General features: G+C 39.6%; 1 protein-coding gene across 1 annotated transcript in view; it reads right to left on the bottom strand.

Moving 5' to 3' along the window:
- Nucleotides 1–1945: 1945 nt before the first annotated feature.
- The window catches only part of PDE11A (phosphodiesterase 11A), a 677788-nt gene continuing 659097 nt past the window's right edge, over nt 1946–20636 (bottom strand). Inside the window, exon 20 of the mRNA XM_040440759.1 lies at nt 1946–3678. Within this exon, the coding sequence (XP_040296693.1) occupies nt 3484–3678 (195 nt within the window). The 3' untranslated portion in view covers nt 1946–3483. The remainder of the gene's footprint in view (nt 3679–20636) is intronic.

Here is a 20636-nt window from a genome sequence, read left to right as displayed (position 1 = left end):
ATGTCATACATTTCTCTTGGAATTGAAATACTCCATGGTGACACATTGTAACTTATACAATATACAGTACTGTGCACAACAGTAACAAAGTAAAAGAATTTCACCCAACAATAGAAATAAACACTGGCACTGGGAAGTTAGAGACACTGGCAGTTTGATCCGTGTTTTGACCAGTGCTTGTTTCTTGTGATAACCTATGGGTAATAATAATATGGTGGATGACAACAGTGTAGAGACACATTCATAAAAATGCGTAATGCTAATATATATGTTTTATGTATAAACATATTTACATAGTATAAAAAACATAATCAAGACATACAAGAACCATGCCATATTGATTAATGTGTTGCATCCAGTGCTCCTCAACTGCGAAAATAATGCGACATAGAATGAAAGAAAAAGAGCATCTTAAATAATTTAACTGGTCCTACAGGTGCACAGTCTAGGTACGTTGTTTATACCTCTTCTAAGTCCTAACTCTCTTTCTAGTGGAGTTGGATCCAACATACTGTCCCGTAATCAATGCATGTATTCCGCTGGGTGAGTTTCCTGGTGAACGATTCCCTTTAATAAGTGTTGTCGCTTGTGTATGTGACAATAAATCACTAGACGTGCAAGGCGATTGGGATTGGCTCAATATGCCATCATTGTCTGACAGGCAGGGGTCTGGCTTCTATCACACCCACTGATTGTTAAAATAAAGAAAAAACTGTGCTATCTAGTCTCCTGGTGCCTTCACTTGCCATTTTTTTTGGGCAGCTGCATGTATAGCCATTGATTTTAATAGCAACCCATTAGGCTACCTGTAGAAAGCCAAGAGAAGCCTACAGGAGGACTAGGTGGTATGGGACTTTATTCTAGCAATCAATAAGGGTAACAGTGGCCAGACATTGGTGGAATTCCCTAGCAATCCTAGCTACCAATTTATCTTTATCAAGAGCATTGTATATACATCATTACAAACTCATGGGATTAACATGATTATGAGCAATCTAGGTTAATTTTATTCTTTTTTCGGATTCTGTCCTATCCCATGGTTGTTGTGCTTCATCTAACAAGGGGGAAGTAAAAAAGTTATATCATGTTTAAAATCGATCAGATCAGGTTCTCCTAAAGAGGAAAGCCTGAAATGGCCATTGATTCCATAGTACCAATAATCAATAGGTGGGCAGAATCTATTCATTTTGTTAACATTTGAGGTTGGAGAACACAGCAATGGGCAGGTTCAGTCCACGACCCAAAACAGAAACTTTTATTTATTTTTTATTTTTTACCATTCTTATTATCAGTATTGCAGAAGTCCCAAAAATTCCTATTTTTTTTAAATGTATTTAAATTTGAATACCTCGATCCCTTTTATCCTGAAGAATTAAGATGCATCCGATTGTATTGAAGGAAATGGAGTAGGAGTTTCTATTTAAGTATTGAGAATAGTGGGTGGAGTGAATGTGGGGTTTTAAGAATTGTGGGAATACTTGGAAGCCACGCCCCTGACGAAGCCATTTGGAGCGAAACCCGGGTCGGACAGGACTATTGATCTGTGTTGATTTTATTATTGCGCATTTTATTATATTGGAATGTGAGTATAATAAACCATATTTATGATTTAAAAAATACGGAGTTTCACTATGGGAGAAATATCTATCACCTGTAGGAGGCACAACAAGAACAACTGTGCAGAGGACCTACTGGTTGGCTTTCTTTTGAGGCGCATATTCTGCTTACACGCTTGTGAGTATAACATCGAGAGGAAAAGCGGCTGGTTGTTGCAGTGCTTCACTATGTGCGTGTTTTCTCTATAATCTCACAGGATGTTAATTGTAATAAAAGCCTAACGAAGCTAGTGTGTGCTTGCTGAAAGCTGGTGGAAGACGCACATCAGTTCTATTGATTTGGATTTTTGCGCGGCCCCTCTCTTTGCATGTACTGTTTTTGTGAATAAGGATCCACTTCACTTTGGGACTCGCTGCAATTAGAACCATCCAGGCAACGTATTGGAAAATAACTTTTGTACCAAAAATTCCTGTACACACTGCATTTAATGGCCCACTTACTTAAAGGGGTTGTCTGAGATTAGGAAATAGGGGCTGCTATATCTTTCAGAAACAGTCTGATATTTTAGGTCAGCCCTATTCAAAATGGATAGATTGGATACAGTGGAGATTATGTTCATGACCCAACAAGGCCATTTTCAATATAGAATTTCACCCTTAAACATAAGGGTTCAACCCTTCCTATATCTAAAATACTTGGCTATAAATATAATGCATTTTACTAGGATAAAATATGTTACTACAAAGTCTTCTTTGGTAAGGGTTGGTTGAAGGTAGGGCTACGATAAAAGTATATATTTTACAATAAATTATGGGGTTGGATTTTATGAGATTCTGTGCTTTACCATTGAATGGAATTACATGAATTTCCAACTTGAAATAGAGACAACTGTGGCTACTGAAACAATCAATGTATTGGTAATGAAGGGTGGCCGGCGTTACCTACTGTAGACCTTAATGTGTTTGACCACTCTGACCTATGCTATGTTGGGTTCGCTGATTTATGGCCATATATTGGTGTGATGCTTAACCTACTACTGACAGGGCAACACTGATTTTAAACTAAAGTTAAAAAAAAAGCATAGCCAACAATGAAAAGGAGGTAGACAAAGTTTTGTTTGAAGCTACTCTGACCCATTATCATCTGTAAAGCTGACAAGTAACAGTCGCGACTGAACGTAGTCTAACAGATTAGAAGACTGAAAATACTTGACGTTAAAATCATATTGTACATGGGGTAAAATTGTCATATAATTCTACTTTATAGTTAAACATTTTTTTAGCACAACCATAAAATAAAGCAAATAAAAAATAGCTAATTTGTTTGAAATAATAGAATTTATCTGCATAGTTTGTTTCGTCTTTGGGCAATGAGGAAATAAGCTGCCATCGGAGTTTCCCATTCATTTTTTGAGGAGGAGCATAAAATTAGCAATGTGGACCTACGAGAAGCATGTTTCTAAAATAATGCAAGTGCAAGGTAAAAAGAAAACACATCAGGCAGGCACTGTGTAATTATGGGAGGTGCATACAAAAAAATATACAATATTCATTGTCTGCTTTAGCTTAGTGATGAATGAGTACGTTGTGCATTGGAGTCACTGCGCTGCATGGATTAAACTTAGGTTGAAGTCTACCGGTGTCCCATCCACAATGCAGCAACAGCTCAATTTTTGCAAAGCTTGAATGAGTGCCATTTGTCGTCTCAAAAAGCAAGATTTCCAAGAGGCTCCTCAGTATATCGCTTCACTATTACCACAGTCCCTTCTGTCTTCAATCCACTGAGCTTCTAGGCAGAAGCCAAGTCATGACCATTGCATTAGCTCTCCAGCTATAAAAGCATGGCTGCAGTAACTTAATTAAACAGCTAAGCTTATGACAGCCTTTTAATGTAGCTCTCACATGTAGCAGTGGTTCTCTTGCAGGATTAAGTCTTCAGGAGACACTCCATCACTGGCTGAGGTGAGGAAGCAGGAGTGGGGAAGGTGGTGGTGGTGGTGGTGGTGGATGAGGTGTTTCCCTGTGACACCAGTCTGTTCTGGTGCAGTTCCTCCCATTTGGAACGATTTGTGATTACGGAATCCAGCATAGGCTTCAGTTTTCCATTCATTTTTACAAGAGTCTGAAAAGTATAGAAAAACAGAAAAAAGTTATATGTGATAAGCAATAAAAATAAGTAAAAACATCAAGTGTGCAGTCAGTTCAAGTGGTATTCCCATCTTAGACATCTATAGGATGTGCCATAAATGTGTGATAGATGCACGTGAAACCTATCCATTCAGTCAGGGGACTCCATTCCGGACAGAAGTACTGGTCTAGAGGTCAGCTAGGCCATCAACGTCTAAGGCCAGTTTCACATCTATAGCAAAGTTCTCTGGCAGGCTGTTCAGGCAGAGAACAGGCCTGCCGGAGTTCTCCAGAACTGGCGTTGCTGGATACTGCTGCCTGCCTGCAAGACCCCATTGACTATAATGGGGTCCGGCAGACATCTCGCAAATATGCCCGTAATCGGCCGGGCAACAACCACAGTTTTTTTCCTGCCGATTCCCGGCATTCTGTGCCGGAACAGCCTGCCAGAGAAGACAAATTGCCTAAGATGGAAATTCCCATTTAGGGTACTTTCACAATTGCGGCAGAGGATTCCTGTAGGCAGTTCCGTCACCCGATCCCGCCGGATCCGTCAAAACGTATGCAAACTGATGGCATTTGTGAGACGGATCCGTATGACAAATGCATTGAAATGACGGATCCGTCTCTCCGGTGTCATCTGGAAAAACACCTTTTTTTTTTTAAACATTTTTGCGGTCTGAGCATGCGCAGACCGCAATGCCGGATCAGTTTTACCGGAACACTCGGGGCCGGATCCGGCATTAAAGCATTTCAATGGGAAAAAATGCCGGATCCGGCATTCCGGCAAGTGTTCCGGAATTTTGGACGGAGATAAAACTGCAGCATGCTACAGTATTATCTCCGTCCTGAAAAGGCAAAAAGACTGAACTGAAGACATCCTGATGCGTCCTGAACGGATTGCTCTCCATTCAGAATGCATTAGGATAAAACTGATCAGTTCTTTTCCAGTATTGAGCCCCTAGGACGAAACTCAATGTCGGAAAAGAATAACGCTAGTGTGAAAGTACCCTTAGGATAACTATGAAACTTTATTTTTGCTTCTATGTAGAACTACAGATAACAGCAAAGGTATAAAATGAGTTACAAGTAAACTTGGAATTGGTCCCTATCCACAATGAGCACTTTCAGCAGTTACGATGTTAAAATGAAAAAGTCTGATTACTGAGGTCATTACTCAGCCCCCTGGTGATTTCCTAACATCCTTTCAGCGATCTGCATTGTACTATGTACTGTCTTCATCTCCGTCTCCTGTCACTTATCGCTGAGGCTATTTTAACAGTAGAAGATAGCTCCAATCCTAACTGTTAACCCTTTGATTGCTACAGTCGGTGACCGTCCATGATTAACGGGGATTGTAAAACAGTAATTCCTTGATGGGATTAATAAAAAAAACATGAAATAAAAGATTTAAAGGTAATCTTTTACCTTTAGTACGGCAGATAATGCGTCCAGATCATAATTTTTTATTTTCCTACTGCCCCCATTTCCCTGCTGTCATCACTCAGAGCTCAGTTGAAATACATTGTCAGGTCTGCTGTGCATGCGCAGGAGTCCTCCTCATTATGTTAGAACAGCACAGCAGTCCTGAGTGTGTATTTCAGCGCAGGTCTGAGTGCTGACAGTGGGGGAACAGGGGGCAGTAGGAAAATAAAAAATATCATCTGTACTCCTTATGACAGATTCCCTTTTTATAAGAAAAAAAAAAAAAAACGTTGGAAATAGCAATAAATAAGCGATTATGTTTCATAAAGTGTACTATATGTACTATATTTGAAAGCAAAAAACTACACTTATTAGGTATCCACATGACCGAAATATCCTGAACAGCTCATTTAACAGGTTATTCAGTGTGAAATGTGTACAATGTAAACAATAAAATAAAAAACTATTTGAACAAAATGTTTATTCCATACTTGTAATGCAAAAAAAGTTTTTAAAATTCCGAAGTTATTTATATGCACTCTCAAACAGCAGCAAAAAATGCAATTTCTCCCGCATAAAACTAGGCCTTGTACAGCTATGTCAATGATAAAACAAAGTTACGGCTGCTTAAGCATGGAGAGGCAAAAACTGAAAAAATAGCAGGTCAGGGGTTAAACCACTTTTCTAAAGTAGGGAGGGTGACGTAAACAAAAGAGTCACACATTTTGGTTTAAAACAGTGTTTGTGCCTAACTTTGCCACTTTTGTAGCCCAGAAAACTGTTGTACACACTTGAGACCCCCCCCCCCCCCCCCTAGTTTTAAATGTGAAATCCTTTTGTCTAGCTCAGGGATCAGCTACCTCCGGCACTCCAGCTGTTGTGAAACTACAACTCCCAGTATGCTCAATTCACTTTTGTGGAAGTTCCAAGAACAGCTGAGCAACTGTGCATGCTGTGAGTTGGAGTTTCACAAAACCTGGAGTGCTGGGGGTTGGCGACCCCTGATCTAGCTAAACATGTCCCATCGAAAACAGGCTTCTCCCTTGAGACCTCCACTTCTACAGTATTTCATTCTTGATTATTTCATCCAATGTTAAAAAATTCAAGTTGGTTTACTTTACTTTTATAAGTTAAAGGCCTTCAAGATCAGAAGTAAGGACTATCAAGTAAGGACTGTTCTACAAATGACATTATATTTCACCATAATGGTCCTTTAAATATCCTTTTTTAAATTTCCCTGAAATCCTAAACATCTGAAATAATTTCTTTTATTATAAAATCGCATAGTGTTTCTGATGTAAAAGCTTAGATCTTCGCCATGCTCTGAAATAGCACTCATTCATCTTACCAGATGGAATTTTTACTGTTCATTCAATAACATATTACTGCCTAATTAATGGTGGAGTAATGACTTGATAAATTGTCATTAAATACCAGCACAGCGGAAAACTGATGCTAGCCAAAATCACTAAAAATCATGAAATGTAGAGATGCCACAAGTGCCACAACCTCTTCCAGCATGCACTTTATCTAAAGCAGAATAACAAGGCATCCTTCATGGTCAAGGCTCACTGTAAGGGCTCATGCACGCGACCGTTGTTTGGGTCTGCATCCGAGCCGCATTTTTTAAAGGCTCGGATGCTGAACCATTTACTTCAATGGGGCCGCAAAAGATGCGGACAATACTCTATGTGTTGTCCGCATCCGTTGCTCCGTTCCATTGCCCTGAAAAAAAATAGAACATGTCTTATTCTTGTCCGTTTTGCAGAAAAGAATAGGCATTTCTATAATGGGTGGCCCCTTCTGTTCTGCGAATTGCAGAATGCACACGGACAGCAACTGGGTTTTGTGGGTCCGCAATTGGCGGACTGCAAAACATGGCACGGTTGTGCGCATGAGCCTTAAGACTGAGGCTACGGTTTGACATGTGTCGCGCGTCTTTTGTGCGACTTGTCTGCAACTTGCTGTAGGGCAGAAATTTTAGAGGTGTGATTTGGCCAAAAAAAAAAACTGAAACAAATTGCAGACAGTGGTGGTATGACAGTATTACATCAGCTCTATATAGTACAGTAGTATTATCTTGGCACTACATGTATACGGTGCTATGACAGTATTATGTCAGCTGTATAATCTTGGCATTATATAGTGCTATAACAGCATTATATGGGCTGTATATAGCAGTATTATCTTGGCCTTATATAGTGGTATGACAGTATTACATCAACTGTATATAGTAGTATTATCTTGGCACTATATTGGGCTATGACAGTATTATGTTGGCTGTATATAGTAGTATAATCTTGGCACCATATGGTGGTATGATAGTATTATGTCATATGTATATAGTAGTATTATCTTGGCACTATATGGGGCTATGACAGTATTATGTTGGCTGTATATAGTAGTATAATCTTGGCACTATATGGTGGTATGACAGTATTATGTCATATGTATATAGTAGTATTATCTTGGCACTATATGGGGCTATGACAGTATTATGTTGGCTGTATATAGTAGTATAATCTTGGCACCATATGGTGGTATGATAGTATTATGTCATATGTATATAGTAGTATTATCTTGGCACTATATGGGGCTATGACAGTATTATGTTGGCTGTATATAGTAGTATAATCTTGGCACCATATGGTGGTATGATAGTATTATGTCATATGTATATAGTAGTATTATCTTGGCACTATATGGGGCTATGACAGTATTATGTTGGCTGTATATAGTAGTATAATCTTGGCACTATATGGTGGTATGACAGTATTATGTCATATGTATATAGTAGTATTATCTTGGCACTATATGGGGCTATGACAGTATTATGTTGGCTGTATATAGTAGTATAATCTTGGCACTATATGGTGGTATGACAGTATTATGTCATATGTATATAGTAGTATTATCTTGGCACTATATGGGGCTATGACAGTATTATGTTGGCTGTATATAGTAGTATAATCTTGGCACTATATGGTGGTATGACAGTATTATGTCATATGTATATAGTAGTATTATCTTGGAATTATATAGCAGTATGACAATATTATGTTGGCTGTATATAGCAGTATTATCTTGGTACTGTCTTGGTCGTATGTCAGTATCATGTTAGCTAAAATTACAAACTGTGGAGGGCCATGATTTACTTGCTGACCAGGGCCTCATATTCTATAAAACTAGTCATTTTAGGTTAACTGTGCAAAAGAGAAAAGGTAAAAATCTGTTCTCTCTTTGAATATGTTAATCACCCTCTGGGGAACTATAAGATAATTAGAATACTGTCCATTACTGAACTCATACCTGTTCAGGAGACACACTGGAAAGTATGGGGTCATTTATTAAACTGAAATACGCCTAAATTTGGTGTATTTCTGGCGCAGATTGCGGCACAAAGGTCCTTTGCATTGCATTGTGCGACTTCTCCCCAGTTATGCCAGGCCTAAAAAAGTGGACGGGGGGGGGCGGGGGGCGGCAGGCTCTGGCATAATTGTGCCAAAAAAGGTCATATATGTATTGTACCACTCGTACAGTGGGCGCGGTTTGTGTGCCAAATTTTTGCACACAGTAAGCCAGTCAAGAGGTCATATAGACTGAGATGAGATTATCCTCCAGCCTCATCCACTGTGATAAATCTTAGTTTGAGAGCAATGACATGGAGAAAACCAACAGATTAGATGAGCTTTAGGATAATTATCTCCTGCTTTCTGCTTGGACTTAGGCTTTTACACCATCGTAATAAGAATAATCATTTTTATTTACATATTGCCAAATATTGTGTATCACTTTACAACTGTGGAAATAACAAACAAGTAAAATAATAATGAGATAAGAGAGCGGTCCCTGATTATGTGTGTTTACAATTCCAACATTTTCTGCTCATTAATGTCTGAAAATTACTTTATAGCGGTTGGAGCACTGTCTTTCTGATTCAGAGCTCTAAATCCACTTTGAATGGTACTGCAATGCAGATATTTGCTTAAATGGGAGAATTACTGCTGGACTATTCATGCCCACTACCAAGTGTAGAAAGCTGTGTTTTGGTGCCTGTTTTCCTGAGCACACCAGCCTGCCTGTTCACATAGTTGATAGGTCATCAATATTACAGTCCTAAAAAACCCCTTTAAAAAGGGTTCTCCAAGACTTAAAAGCCAGGGTCAGTGGGCCAGGGTCGAGCTCCCATGTCTGCCACTTCCAATCACCGCTGGACCAGAAGTTTGACATGCCATCTACATGCATTTCACCACTGCTGGCCAATCAATGGCCTCAGTGTTGACCTTAGCCTCGTGCTGGTCCTGTACAAGTCACTATTGAGGCCATTGATTGGCTAGCAGTGGTTGACGTGCATATAAAGGGCACATCACACTTCTGGTCCAGCGGAGACTTGAAGTGGTGGGGAGGAGAGCTCAACACTGGACCTGGATCGCTCGTGACATAATTGTTTATCACTTTCTCACGGTCTCAGAGAACCCTTTTAACTACAACAACTACCAACCAATTTTCCCTCAAATAAACTATAAGAAAATTCAGGTGAAAATCATTGTAATACTTGTTTAAATATCTATAGTACACCAACTACATGCTTATATGCTCAACAAGACCACAAAGACTACAACGTCCATAAATTCTGCTCTCCACCTGCCCAAGGTCAAATCTTTTCATTAAAGTGATAATTGTCATACAACCCAGCCTGTTATAATTGAACAACCCAATTGAAACCCCTTGAAGAGGAACGTATAACCAGATAACATTTTTTTTTTCTAAACCAAGAACACAAATTAGAATGACCCCTTTTTTGTACCTGAAATCTAATTAAAAACTCATTTGATTACTACATCTCTAACTCCGCTGCACTTATTAAATTTCTGTAATCAATTTTCTTTTATGAAGCTTCTGGGAAATTATCTGAAAGCAACACATTTTTCTCTTCCTTGGCATGTTCTTGATCATTTACTGAATTATGTTTCTAGCACCTGCCTGGGATCTCAATTAATCCTACAGTTTACTTCTAAAGCCATTTAAGTTTATTTGAGCTTGGTCCAATCGCCTTTCTCGAATACCTCATTCTATGCCCGCGGTTTTACATTCCGTTTTGCTATTTGTTGAGTGGCACGCATATTGATGTATCATTCGTCTTTTTAATGGCATGCCCTATGTATTGTCACGGTATTGAGAGATTTTTACAGTACAATTCGTCATATGATCCATTAGTAAAATCACAACTTTATACATTTACATTACATGTCTTCCCAACCTTGCTCATTGCTATTAACTGAATTTAGGTGGATGAGACATTACGTAGAAAGTAATAGAACAAAAAGGCTGCTTAACAAATTACACACGTGGGGAAGTGTCCTTATTGCTAATCTGAAAACTTTAATATGATTGCATTCTGTGACTGATTTCTGCCCTACTTTGCCAGTTACCATTGGCATGCTTTACTAAAGAATTGACCACCCTGCAGTAGTTGGCAGACAGACACGTTGATCGCTTAGTCTAGTAATGGTTATGTCATGCTAACTTAGAACTTTTGGATGTGAGTATAATAAATGTCCTTTAGCCTGGGGTAAATTAGGTGACCCATTAACAGTTCGACAGAGCACTGGCCTTGAATCAATGATAGGGCAAGCTGCTGACAATGTGAAATTTAATGCAATTCATCTAGTATATGAACATTTCACAGTAAACAGTACTAATAGAGTGTCACTTCCAAAATCGGTTTCAAGGCAAGCATACCATCATGTAGGGTAGGTGTTCCAAAACATAGCTAAACCTCTCTTGTAAAAATCTGGGTCTCTGGTCCTAAGAAATGCTTCTTTTAACTTTTGTGCAAATTAGGTTTTTGGTGCACCGTGCACCATCGTTCAGGCAGTAATCCCCTTCTTCATTGATTGATATTCCCTGAGATTTCAAAGCTGGTAGCATTGACTCAGGTAAAGCCAGGTGCACTGAATGGAATGGCCCAGCACATGGTCCACTGAAAATCTCATTGGCATAAAAATAAAAAATAAAAAAAAATTCTAAGTATTAGAGGACAAGAAAGGTATGATTATATTTGGAGTCTCTACTCCACATTGTGATTTCTATAAAACAGATTTTGGAGGTGACAGAGTCCCTTCAAGCAGAAGTACATACAAACTCCAAGACAAAAGTAGTTCATATTAGGAGGAAAGAAATTCAGAATCCAAAATCAGAACATTCTGTGGGACAGGACTTTTTTTCCATCATGCATCATTATTTCTGCCCATAGAAATGTATTAGGGCGGAGCAAAATGGAAAGCCTCTTGAAGGGTTCAGTTTTTGATTCCGTCCTAAAATTCCATTATATTCCGTTATAACCCTGATATAACAGAACACTATAACGGAATTTCTAACGCTAATGTGAACCCGCCCTTATAAAGCAAAGGAAAAGTTTTTCAGGACCAGAAGTGATAATGTCACATCCATCGTTCATGTCAATGCTCAGTCAGTCACTGACCTCCGCTCTCACACATGCATAACAGTCATGTGGCATAACTGCAGTTTAATCAAAAAGTCTTTTGCATTGTCACTACTTTTATTAGGTTGAGTTGGCCTATGCATATAATTTTACAGTGATTGTGCCCTGTACTTGGATGAAGCTTTGGTACTAATTAAAGAATCGTTCAACCTGTCATTCTCCTATATATCCTCAACTTGTGACCATTCAAAAAAAATTGAATGTTTCCATGCAGCCAGCATAGACTATTATGCTCTTTCCTGATTTCTGTGGAGGAATATTTGACTTTTGTACACAAATGCGCCAGAATTCCAGCTCAATTTGATGAACTGACATATATGCTTTGTTCCAGATTAAGGGTATATCCATATGGAATGTAATTTGTGGTGCGGATCCACAGCCTTATCCATCATATCACAAATTATTCGATTTTAACCCCTTAACCTCCTGCCGTCACACTAACGCCGAAAGGCGTCAGTGCGACGGCTCTCCCAGGTCTCAATGACGCCTATTGGCGTCATCTCGTGAGACCCAAGATTTCGTGTTCACAGCGACGCACAGCTGAGAAGTTAAACTACAGCCTGCCAGCGATGATCATTCGCTGGCAGGCTGTAGATGTTAAAATAATCACATCAGAAAGGTATATTAGATGCTGTTTTGTTAACAGCGTCTGATATACCTGCTACCTGCTCCTCTGGTGGTCCCTTTTGCTTGGATCGACCACCAGAGGACAAAGGCAGCTCTGTAAGTAGCACCAAGCACTACACTACACCCCCCCCTGTCACTTATTAACCCCTTATTAACCCCTGATCACCCAATATAGACTCCATGATCACCCCCCTGTCATTGATCACCCCCCTGTAAGGCTCCATTCAGACGACCGTATGTGTTTTGCGGATCCACGGATCCGCAAAATGCGGACACTGGCAAAGTGCTTTCCGCATTTTGCGGATCCGCACATTGTCAGAACTATATAGAAAATGCCTTTTCTTGTCCGCAATTGCGGACAAGAATAGGACATGTTCTATATTTTTGCGGAACGGAAGTGCGGACCCGGAAGTGCAGATCCGCAATTCCGGATCTGAGCGGGACAAAGTCTGTCCCCATAGAAATGAATGGGTCCGCAATTCCGTTCCGCAAAATGCGGAACAGAATTGCGGACGTGTGAATGGGGCCTAAGGGTTCCTTATCACCGCCAGTTAGTTAGCTACTTGTTAGGTACTTAGCGCCCAGCCCACCGCACCGCAGTCACTGATTAGTCGCTGATTAGCGTCATCGCTGTCGCTAATCAGCACTAGTACTATATAGTATCTGTAAGTGATCAAGACTGATCGCAATCAGATCTATATCAGTACATTAGGGTCGACTTAGGCTCTACAAAAAACGCAGTGTTCGCCCGATCAGGCCTGATCTTGTGCGCACACTTGCGTTCAGTCCGCCCCACCGCAGTGACAGAAATATTTTTTTCTGATCACTGCAAAAACACTGTAAAATCGCTGCGGCGCTATAAAGATAACTTTTGAGGGGCATGGCGAGGTTTTTTTTGCCACAAGTTATCGGAAATTTTTTTTTTGTTGTTTTTTTTTTTTTCTTACAAAGTCTCATATTCCACTAACTTGTGCCAAAAAATAAAATCTTACATGAACTCACCATACCCCTCACGGAATCCAAATGCGTAAAAATGCCCTGTGAAATCCTAAAGGTACTCATTGGAATTTGGGCCCCTTTGCGCATCTTGGCTGCAAAAAAGTGTCACACATGTGGTATCGCCGTACTCAGGAGAAGTAGGGCAATGTGTTTTGGGGTGTATTTTTACATATACCCATGCTGGGTGAGAGAAATATCTCTGTAAATTGACAACTTTGTATAAAAAAATGGAAAAAGTTGTCATTTACAGAGATATTTCTCACACACAGGATGGGTATGTGTAAAAAGACACCCCAAAACACATTGCCCTACTTCTCCTGAGTACGGCGATACCACATGTGTGACACTTTTTTGCAGCCTAGGTGCGCAAAGGGGCCCAAATTCCAATGAGTACCTTTTAGGAGGGCATTTTTAGACATTTGGATTCCAGACTTCTTCTCACGCTTTAGGGCCCCTAAAATGCCACAAGTGACCCCATTTTGGAAATAAGACACCCCAAGGTATTCTGTGAGGGGCATGGCGAGTTCATGTAAATTTTTATTTTTTGTTACAAGTTAGTGGAATATGAGACTTTGTAAGGAAAAAATAAATAAAATCATTTTCCGCTAACTTGTGCCAAAAAAAAAAACTTCTATGAACTCGCCATGCCCCTCACCTTGGGGTGTCTTCTTTCCAAAATGGGGTCACTTATGGGGTATTTATACTGCCCTGACATTTTAGGGGCCCTAAAGCGTGAGAAGTAGTTTGGAATCCAAATGCGTAAAAATGCCCTGTGAAATCCTAAAGGTACTTATTGGAATTTGGGCCCCTTTGCGCACCTAGGCTACAAAAAAGTGTCCCACATGTGGTATCGCCGTAATCAGAAGAAGTAGGGCAATGTGTTTTGGGGTGTATTTTTACATATACCCATACTGTGTGTGAGAAATATCTCTGTAAATTACAACTTTTTAATTTTTTTTATACAAAGTTGTCAATTTACAGAGATATTTCTCTCACCCAGCATGGGTATATGTAAAAATACACCCCTAAACACATTGCCCTACTTCTCCTGAGTACGGCGATACCACGTGTGACACTTTTTTGCAGCCTAGGTGCGTAAAGGGGCCGAAAGTCCAACGAGTACCTTTAGGCTTTACAGGGTTGCTCACAGTTTAGCCCCGCCCAAAATGCCAGAACAGTAAACACACCCCACAAATGACCCCATTTCGGAAAGTAGACACCCCAAGGTATTCACTGAAGGGCATAGTGAGTCCGTGGGAGATTTTTATTTTTTTTGCCAAAAGTTAGCAGAAATGGAAACAAATCATACATGAACTCACCATGCCCCTCAGTGAATACTTTGGGGTGTCTTCTTTCTAAAATGGGGTCATTTGGGGGGTATTTATACTATCCTGGCATTCTAGCACCTCAAGAAACTTGACAGGTGCTCAGAAAGTCAGAGCTGCTTCAAAATGCGGAAATTCACATTTTTGTACCATAGTTTGTAAACGCTATAACTTTTGCGCAAACCAATAAATATACACTTATTGGATTTTTTTTTTATCAAAGACATGTAGCACAATAAATTCTGACAAAAACTTGTATAGAAATGTAATTATATTTGAACAATTTTACCAGAAAAAATTAAAAATACACTTTTTTTGAGAAAATTGTGGTCTATTTTTATTAATATCAGAAAAACGAAAAATCTCAGCAGCAATCAAATACCACCAAAAGAAAGCTGTATTTGTGAGAAGAAAAGAAGGTAAAATTCATTTGGGTGCCAAGTTGCATGACCGAGCAATAAACCGTTAAAGTTGTGAAGTGCCGATTTGTAAAAAGGGCCTGGTCACTAGGGGGGTATAAACCTGTGGTCCTTAAGTGGTTAAAGGCTATGTACACCTTTGGGGGCATTTTTTTTTTATTATTGCATTGTACTCATTATGATCTAAAAATCATTTTTTCAATTGGTCAATTTTTTTTTTTATTTAGTCTGAAAAAAATATGGAATCCATTTTTCTGTACATAGCTGAGATGCTGTAAGTAGCAGCCTGTGGATTTTCTGTCTTTTTCATCATTTGGGGAGCAGACAGGCTAATTATCTCTGCTCTCTGACATTATAAACACTCATAGCTCAGTTCTTATCTTACTGATAAGAATGTGACTTAAATAAGTGTTTATGACCTCTCAGCAGTTTAGTAGTACCAGTCACACAGTTAGAAAAAAACAATTAACCCTTTGTGACAGAATGGTTCAATATTTTTAATAAAGGTCAATTGAAAATATGATTTTTAGCCAAAAATGAATAAAATGCAATCATAAACAAAAATTGCCTCCGAAGGTGTACACAGCCTTTAAAGGGGTTTATCGAGACTTTAATACTGATGCCCTATCCTCTGTATAGGTCATCAGTATCTGATCAGAACGGGTCCGATACCCAGGCCCCCCACAGCTCCTGTGAGCGCTGCGGTCTTCTCGCAGCTTTTCCTAGGGCAGTCATGACACGTTTATCTGTCACGTGGCCGAGGAGCAGCTCAGCCCCACAAAGGCAGAGAATAGGTCATCAGTACTAAAATTTTGGAAAACCTTTTTTTAAGGATATAGCCGACGTCACGCACAGGGAAGAAAACAGGGAAAGCCCTGCCCAAGGGAGAGGGAAAGGTGGTGACCCCTAACTCACCTTGCGGCTGGCACCTAACTGCCCTGACGTCCCTAGACGGGTTCCTCACCCATGCGGCGATCACGTGCCTAAACCCTGGCTTTCCCTAATATGAGCCCTAGATAGTGAACGGGCGCGTGGGATCGCTAGTCCGTACCACTATCACTAAGAGGGAAACACCAGGGAGAGGACAGACAAAACAGACAAACACATAAACCCAGGTGGGCGACCACAATAGACCAAAAAGGTCCAACAGGGATCCGGAGGGTAGCGTTCTGGACCAACTACCAGAGAACGCAGCAACACAGCTCCAGAAGGTCAGAATAGATGTCCAGGCAGGAAGCTCTATCTCTGGCAACCAGAGAAGTGTGAGAGGGGAATATAAGGAGGTCTGGGAGTGCTGGACAAGCAACAGCTGAGGAGAAGGAGCTACGGATCCCTGAGTGAGCCAAAAGGGTTTGCAAAGCAAACCAGGAAAGCTACCATAAGGAAAACAGCCCTATCTTAAATAGAGCGTGCAGCCAACCACTGCGACTTCCTGACCCCGGGTATAACGGAGTCAGGCGTGGTTCTCGATACCCTCGTGACACTATATCTGGACACAGGCTTTTTTTTTTTTTCAACTCCATATTTCAAAAGTCATGCCTTCTTTACTCCTCCATTTATATAGCCATATTATGGCTTGCTCTTAGCAGGATGATTTGTATATTTAAATTATAATGTGTTGTGGTTTCCTATAATGTAGTGTTTAACTTTTGTTAATATTTTTGGGTGAAAATGTACAAAACCACATAATTTCCGCTTTTATAGCGTTCAAAGAGAGGTGTAAATAGTAGCTTTATTCTGTGCATCAGTACAATTATGAAGATAAAACAAATATATTTTTAAAACGTTTTTTTAATTTTGCACAATGATTTTTTTTTAATTTATTTAAAATAATTAATTTTTGTGTCACTGCATTAAATGATTTGTAGCATTCAAATTTTTTCAATAAATAGGTCTGCGTGACGGCTTTTTTTTGTGGGACAACTTGTGGTTTCTTTGGTACCATGTTGAGGTTTTATCACTATGTTCATTGTAAAGGATAATGTGCTAACTTTATTGTATGGGGCGTTCCCGAATGTGGCCATACTGATATACCGATTAGGTATAGTTTTTTATTTTTTTGATTGCCCGAACTGGAGTCTCCAATCCTGGCAGTGAGAGTAGGGTGCTAGCTGTATAATACAGCTGACATCCGCAAGTGATTGTGTGGACCTACTGTGGCTCTAGAGTAGTAGAGATCAGAATAGCATTTCAATAAATTAAGTAAAATATGTCACAAAATGTGTTATTTTTTTTAAAATGAGCACATTTTTAAAAAAATTGCTCATTCTCAGATAACCCTTTTAGATGTATATTTGACAACTGTTGGCAAGAATGGCAACTAGTGTAAAAGACACACATTTTCTCATAAACACAGTGTGGATTAATATGTTCTCTGTTGCTTTCTTTTTCATCTGATCCACATGGAAATAACACACTGAGTCTCATACAGTATCAAAATGTTCCTCAACTTTTCAGAATTTTTTCCCTCAAATATGGAAACAATTTCCTTGAACTTTTAAAAAAGAACAAAATCATCATTAAACTATGGGGCATTGTAACGAACCACAGTAATGATAATTACCTCTGGAATGAGCTCTGTCAAGTTCTCCAAGCTCATAAGGAAGAAATCTTAATGGAATAACTTCTTGGTATTTTCAGTGACTAACTTTATGGCAACTTTTTGCTACAACTTAAACAATATGGGGAGAAATGTATCATTGTAGGTATATTCAAAGTTATTTTTAATAAATGGACTTGCTGTGCTCTCCTGTGCCAAATTTATGAACATGCAGCATGATTTTTATAAACTCTGCCCAAGTGCAAAGTTATAACTTTTATTTGAGTGAAAGTATGCCAGGTGGTTACCTGGCGTAGAGTTGCAACTGGATGTGACTTTGTTTGTGACATTTAAAAAAGTGGTACGTCATACATGTTACTGAAAAGTGATTTACTCGCAAAACGTGGCCAACTTCTCATTCCACTTTTGAAAGTGGTCTGGGAAGGCACAGCTTACAAAAAGTCTCAAAATTTTGAACAACATCTCACATGCAACAGTGGTGTGCCACACAAATGGCGTGCCAGATTTTATAAATGACCTATGTTTTTTTTTGTCTTGTCTCTGTGGTTCATATGTCAAAGGGCAGCAAGGCAAAACAAAGGGCATCTCCAAAAAGACTGGAGAGAAGCTTTAATCGGTGAAATATCATCCACATAATACAAACCGGATTCCAAAAAAGTTGGGACACTAAACAAATTGTGAATAAAAACTGAATGCAATGATGTGGAGATGGCAAATGTCAATATTTTATTTGTAATAGAATGTAGATGACAGATCAAACGTTTAATCCGAGTAAATGTATCATTTTAAAGGAAAAATACGTTGATTCCAATTTTCACGGTGTCAACAAATCCCAAAAAACTTGGGACAAGTAGCAATAAGAGGCTGGAAAAAGTAAATTTGAGCATAACGAAGAGCTGGAAGACCAATTAACACTAATTAGGTCAATTGGCAACATGATTGAGTATAAAAAGAGCTTATCAGAGTGGCAGTGTCTCTCAGAAGCCAAGATGGGTAGAGGATCACCAATTCCCACAATGTTGCGCAGAAAGATAGTGGAGCAATATCAGAAAGGTGTTACCCAGCGAAAAATTGCAAAGACTTTGCATCTATCATCATCAACTGTGCATAACATCATCCGAAGATTCAGAGAATCTGGAACAATCTCTGTGCGTAAGGGTCAAGGCCGTAAAACCATACTGGATGCCCGTGATCTCCGGGCCCTTAAACGACACTGCACCACAAACAGGAATGCTACTGTAAAGGAAATCACAGAATGGGCTCAGGAATACTTCCAGAAATCATTGTCAGCGAACACAATCCACGTGCCATCCGCCGTTGCCAGCTGAAACTCTACAGTGCAAAGAAGAAGCCATTTCTAAGCAAGATCCACAAGCTCAGGTGTTTTCACTGGGCCAGGGATCATTTAAAATGGAGTGTGGCAAAATGGAAGACTGTTCTGTGGTCAGACGAGTCACGATTCAAAGTTCTTTTTGGAAATCTGGGACGCCATTTCATCCGGACCAAAGAGGACAAGGACAACCCAAGTTGTTATCAACGCTCAGTTCAGAAGCCTGCATCTCTGATGGTATGGGGTTGCATGAGTGCGTGTGGCATGGGCAGCTTGCATGTCTGGAAAGGCACCATCAATGCAGAAAAATATATTCAGGTTCTAGAACAACATATGCTCCCATCCAGACATCATCTCTTTCAGGGAAGACCCTGCATTTTTCAACAAGATAATGCCAGACCACATTCTGCATCAATCACAACATCATGGCTGCGTAGGAGAAGGATCTGGGTACTGAAATGGCCAGTCTGCAGTCCAGATCTTTCATCTATAGAGAACATTTGGCGCATCATAAAGAGGAAGGTGCAACAAAGAAGGCCCAAGACGATTGAACAGTTAGAGGCCTGTATTAGACAAGAATGGGAGAGCATTCCTATTTCTAAACTTGAGAAACTGGTCTCCTCGGTCCCCAGACGTCTGTTGAGTGTTGTAAGAAGAAGGGGAGATGCCACACAGTGGTGAAAATGGCCTTGTCCCAACTTTTTGGGGATTTGTTGACATCATGAAATTCTAATTCAACATATTTTTCCCTTAAAATGGTACATTTTCTCAGTTTAAACTTTTGTTCTGTGATTCTGAATAAAATATTAGAAGTTGGCACCTCCACATCATTGCATTCAGTTTTTATTCACGATTTGTATAGTGTCCCAACTTTTTTGGAATCCGGTTTGTACCTGGATGTCTACAAACTCAATGCAAATAAAATCAAAGAAATGTCTCATCAGGAAAAATAGTTTTTATATACTTCTAAGAATTTATAACTAGAGACTCACAGTATAAAGTCACATTCCAAAACTGATAAAAAATACTTAAAATTGTTGAAACTACATGATGCGGTTCAGATATTTGGTCTAAAATTTGGGTTTTGTAAGCAAATTAATTCGTTATGTTTTAGGTTTCAACCTTATGTTATTGAATTGTTGTAGATGCTCCGTTCAATGCTTTGCTCTGGGTACATTTATGCATCCTATGGTAGGTTTCATGATTAGATCCCTTGTGCAGCAATATGTTTTTGTAATACACTTTATTAGGAAAATATGTTTTAAATGTTTTGTTAGAAAGCTGTATGTGAAGTCTCCCCTTAGCAATCCTCTTAGGGTTGCCAAGGAAAATCCTTCTTCAGTATCTACTGAATGCTGAAGACTCTGAAAATAACTGTATGATGTAGAGTAGAGGCTTCCCAGCCTGTCTCTGATCTCCCTGCCCTAGCAAATTTTTGCATGGGCCACCATCTCTCCCACCCAGAAACTTCTTCACAACCCCCTCCTTCCATGCAGCCCCCACTCCTGTGACTAGTCAAGATTGCTCTCTCAGACCAGGCCTGGCAGCTTCTTACTATATATAGTGACTGTATATAATGTCATTGTGTAATACTGTTGAAGGGGCCCTGACAATAAAATCTTTTAGTCCTCCTCCTGGGAGGGCTTCTACTGAGTTCAGGCTCTGTAGCAGCTGCTTCCCCTGCTTTCACTATAGCTACATCCCTGGTTGTAGTAGTCTTAGTAAGTTCTGTTACAAATTTAGGGACGCAGGGTTTGGGTAAG

Source organism: Bufo bufo, chromosome 7 (genome assembly GCF_905171765.1).
Source record: "Bufo bufo chromosome 7, aBufBuf1.1, whole genome shotgun sequence".
NCBI lineage: Eukaryota > Metazoa > Chordata > Amphibia > Anura > Bufonidae > Bufo > Bufo bufo.
The sequence above is the reverse complement of the archived record's forward strand: the minus strand, read 5'-3'. Positions and strand labels throughout refer to the sequence as shown.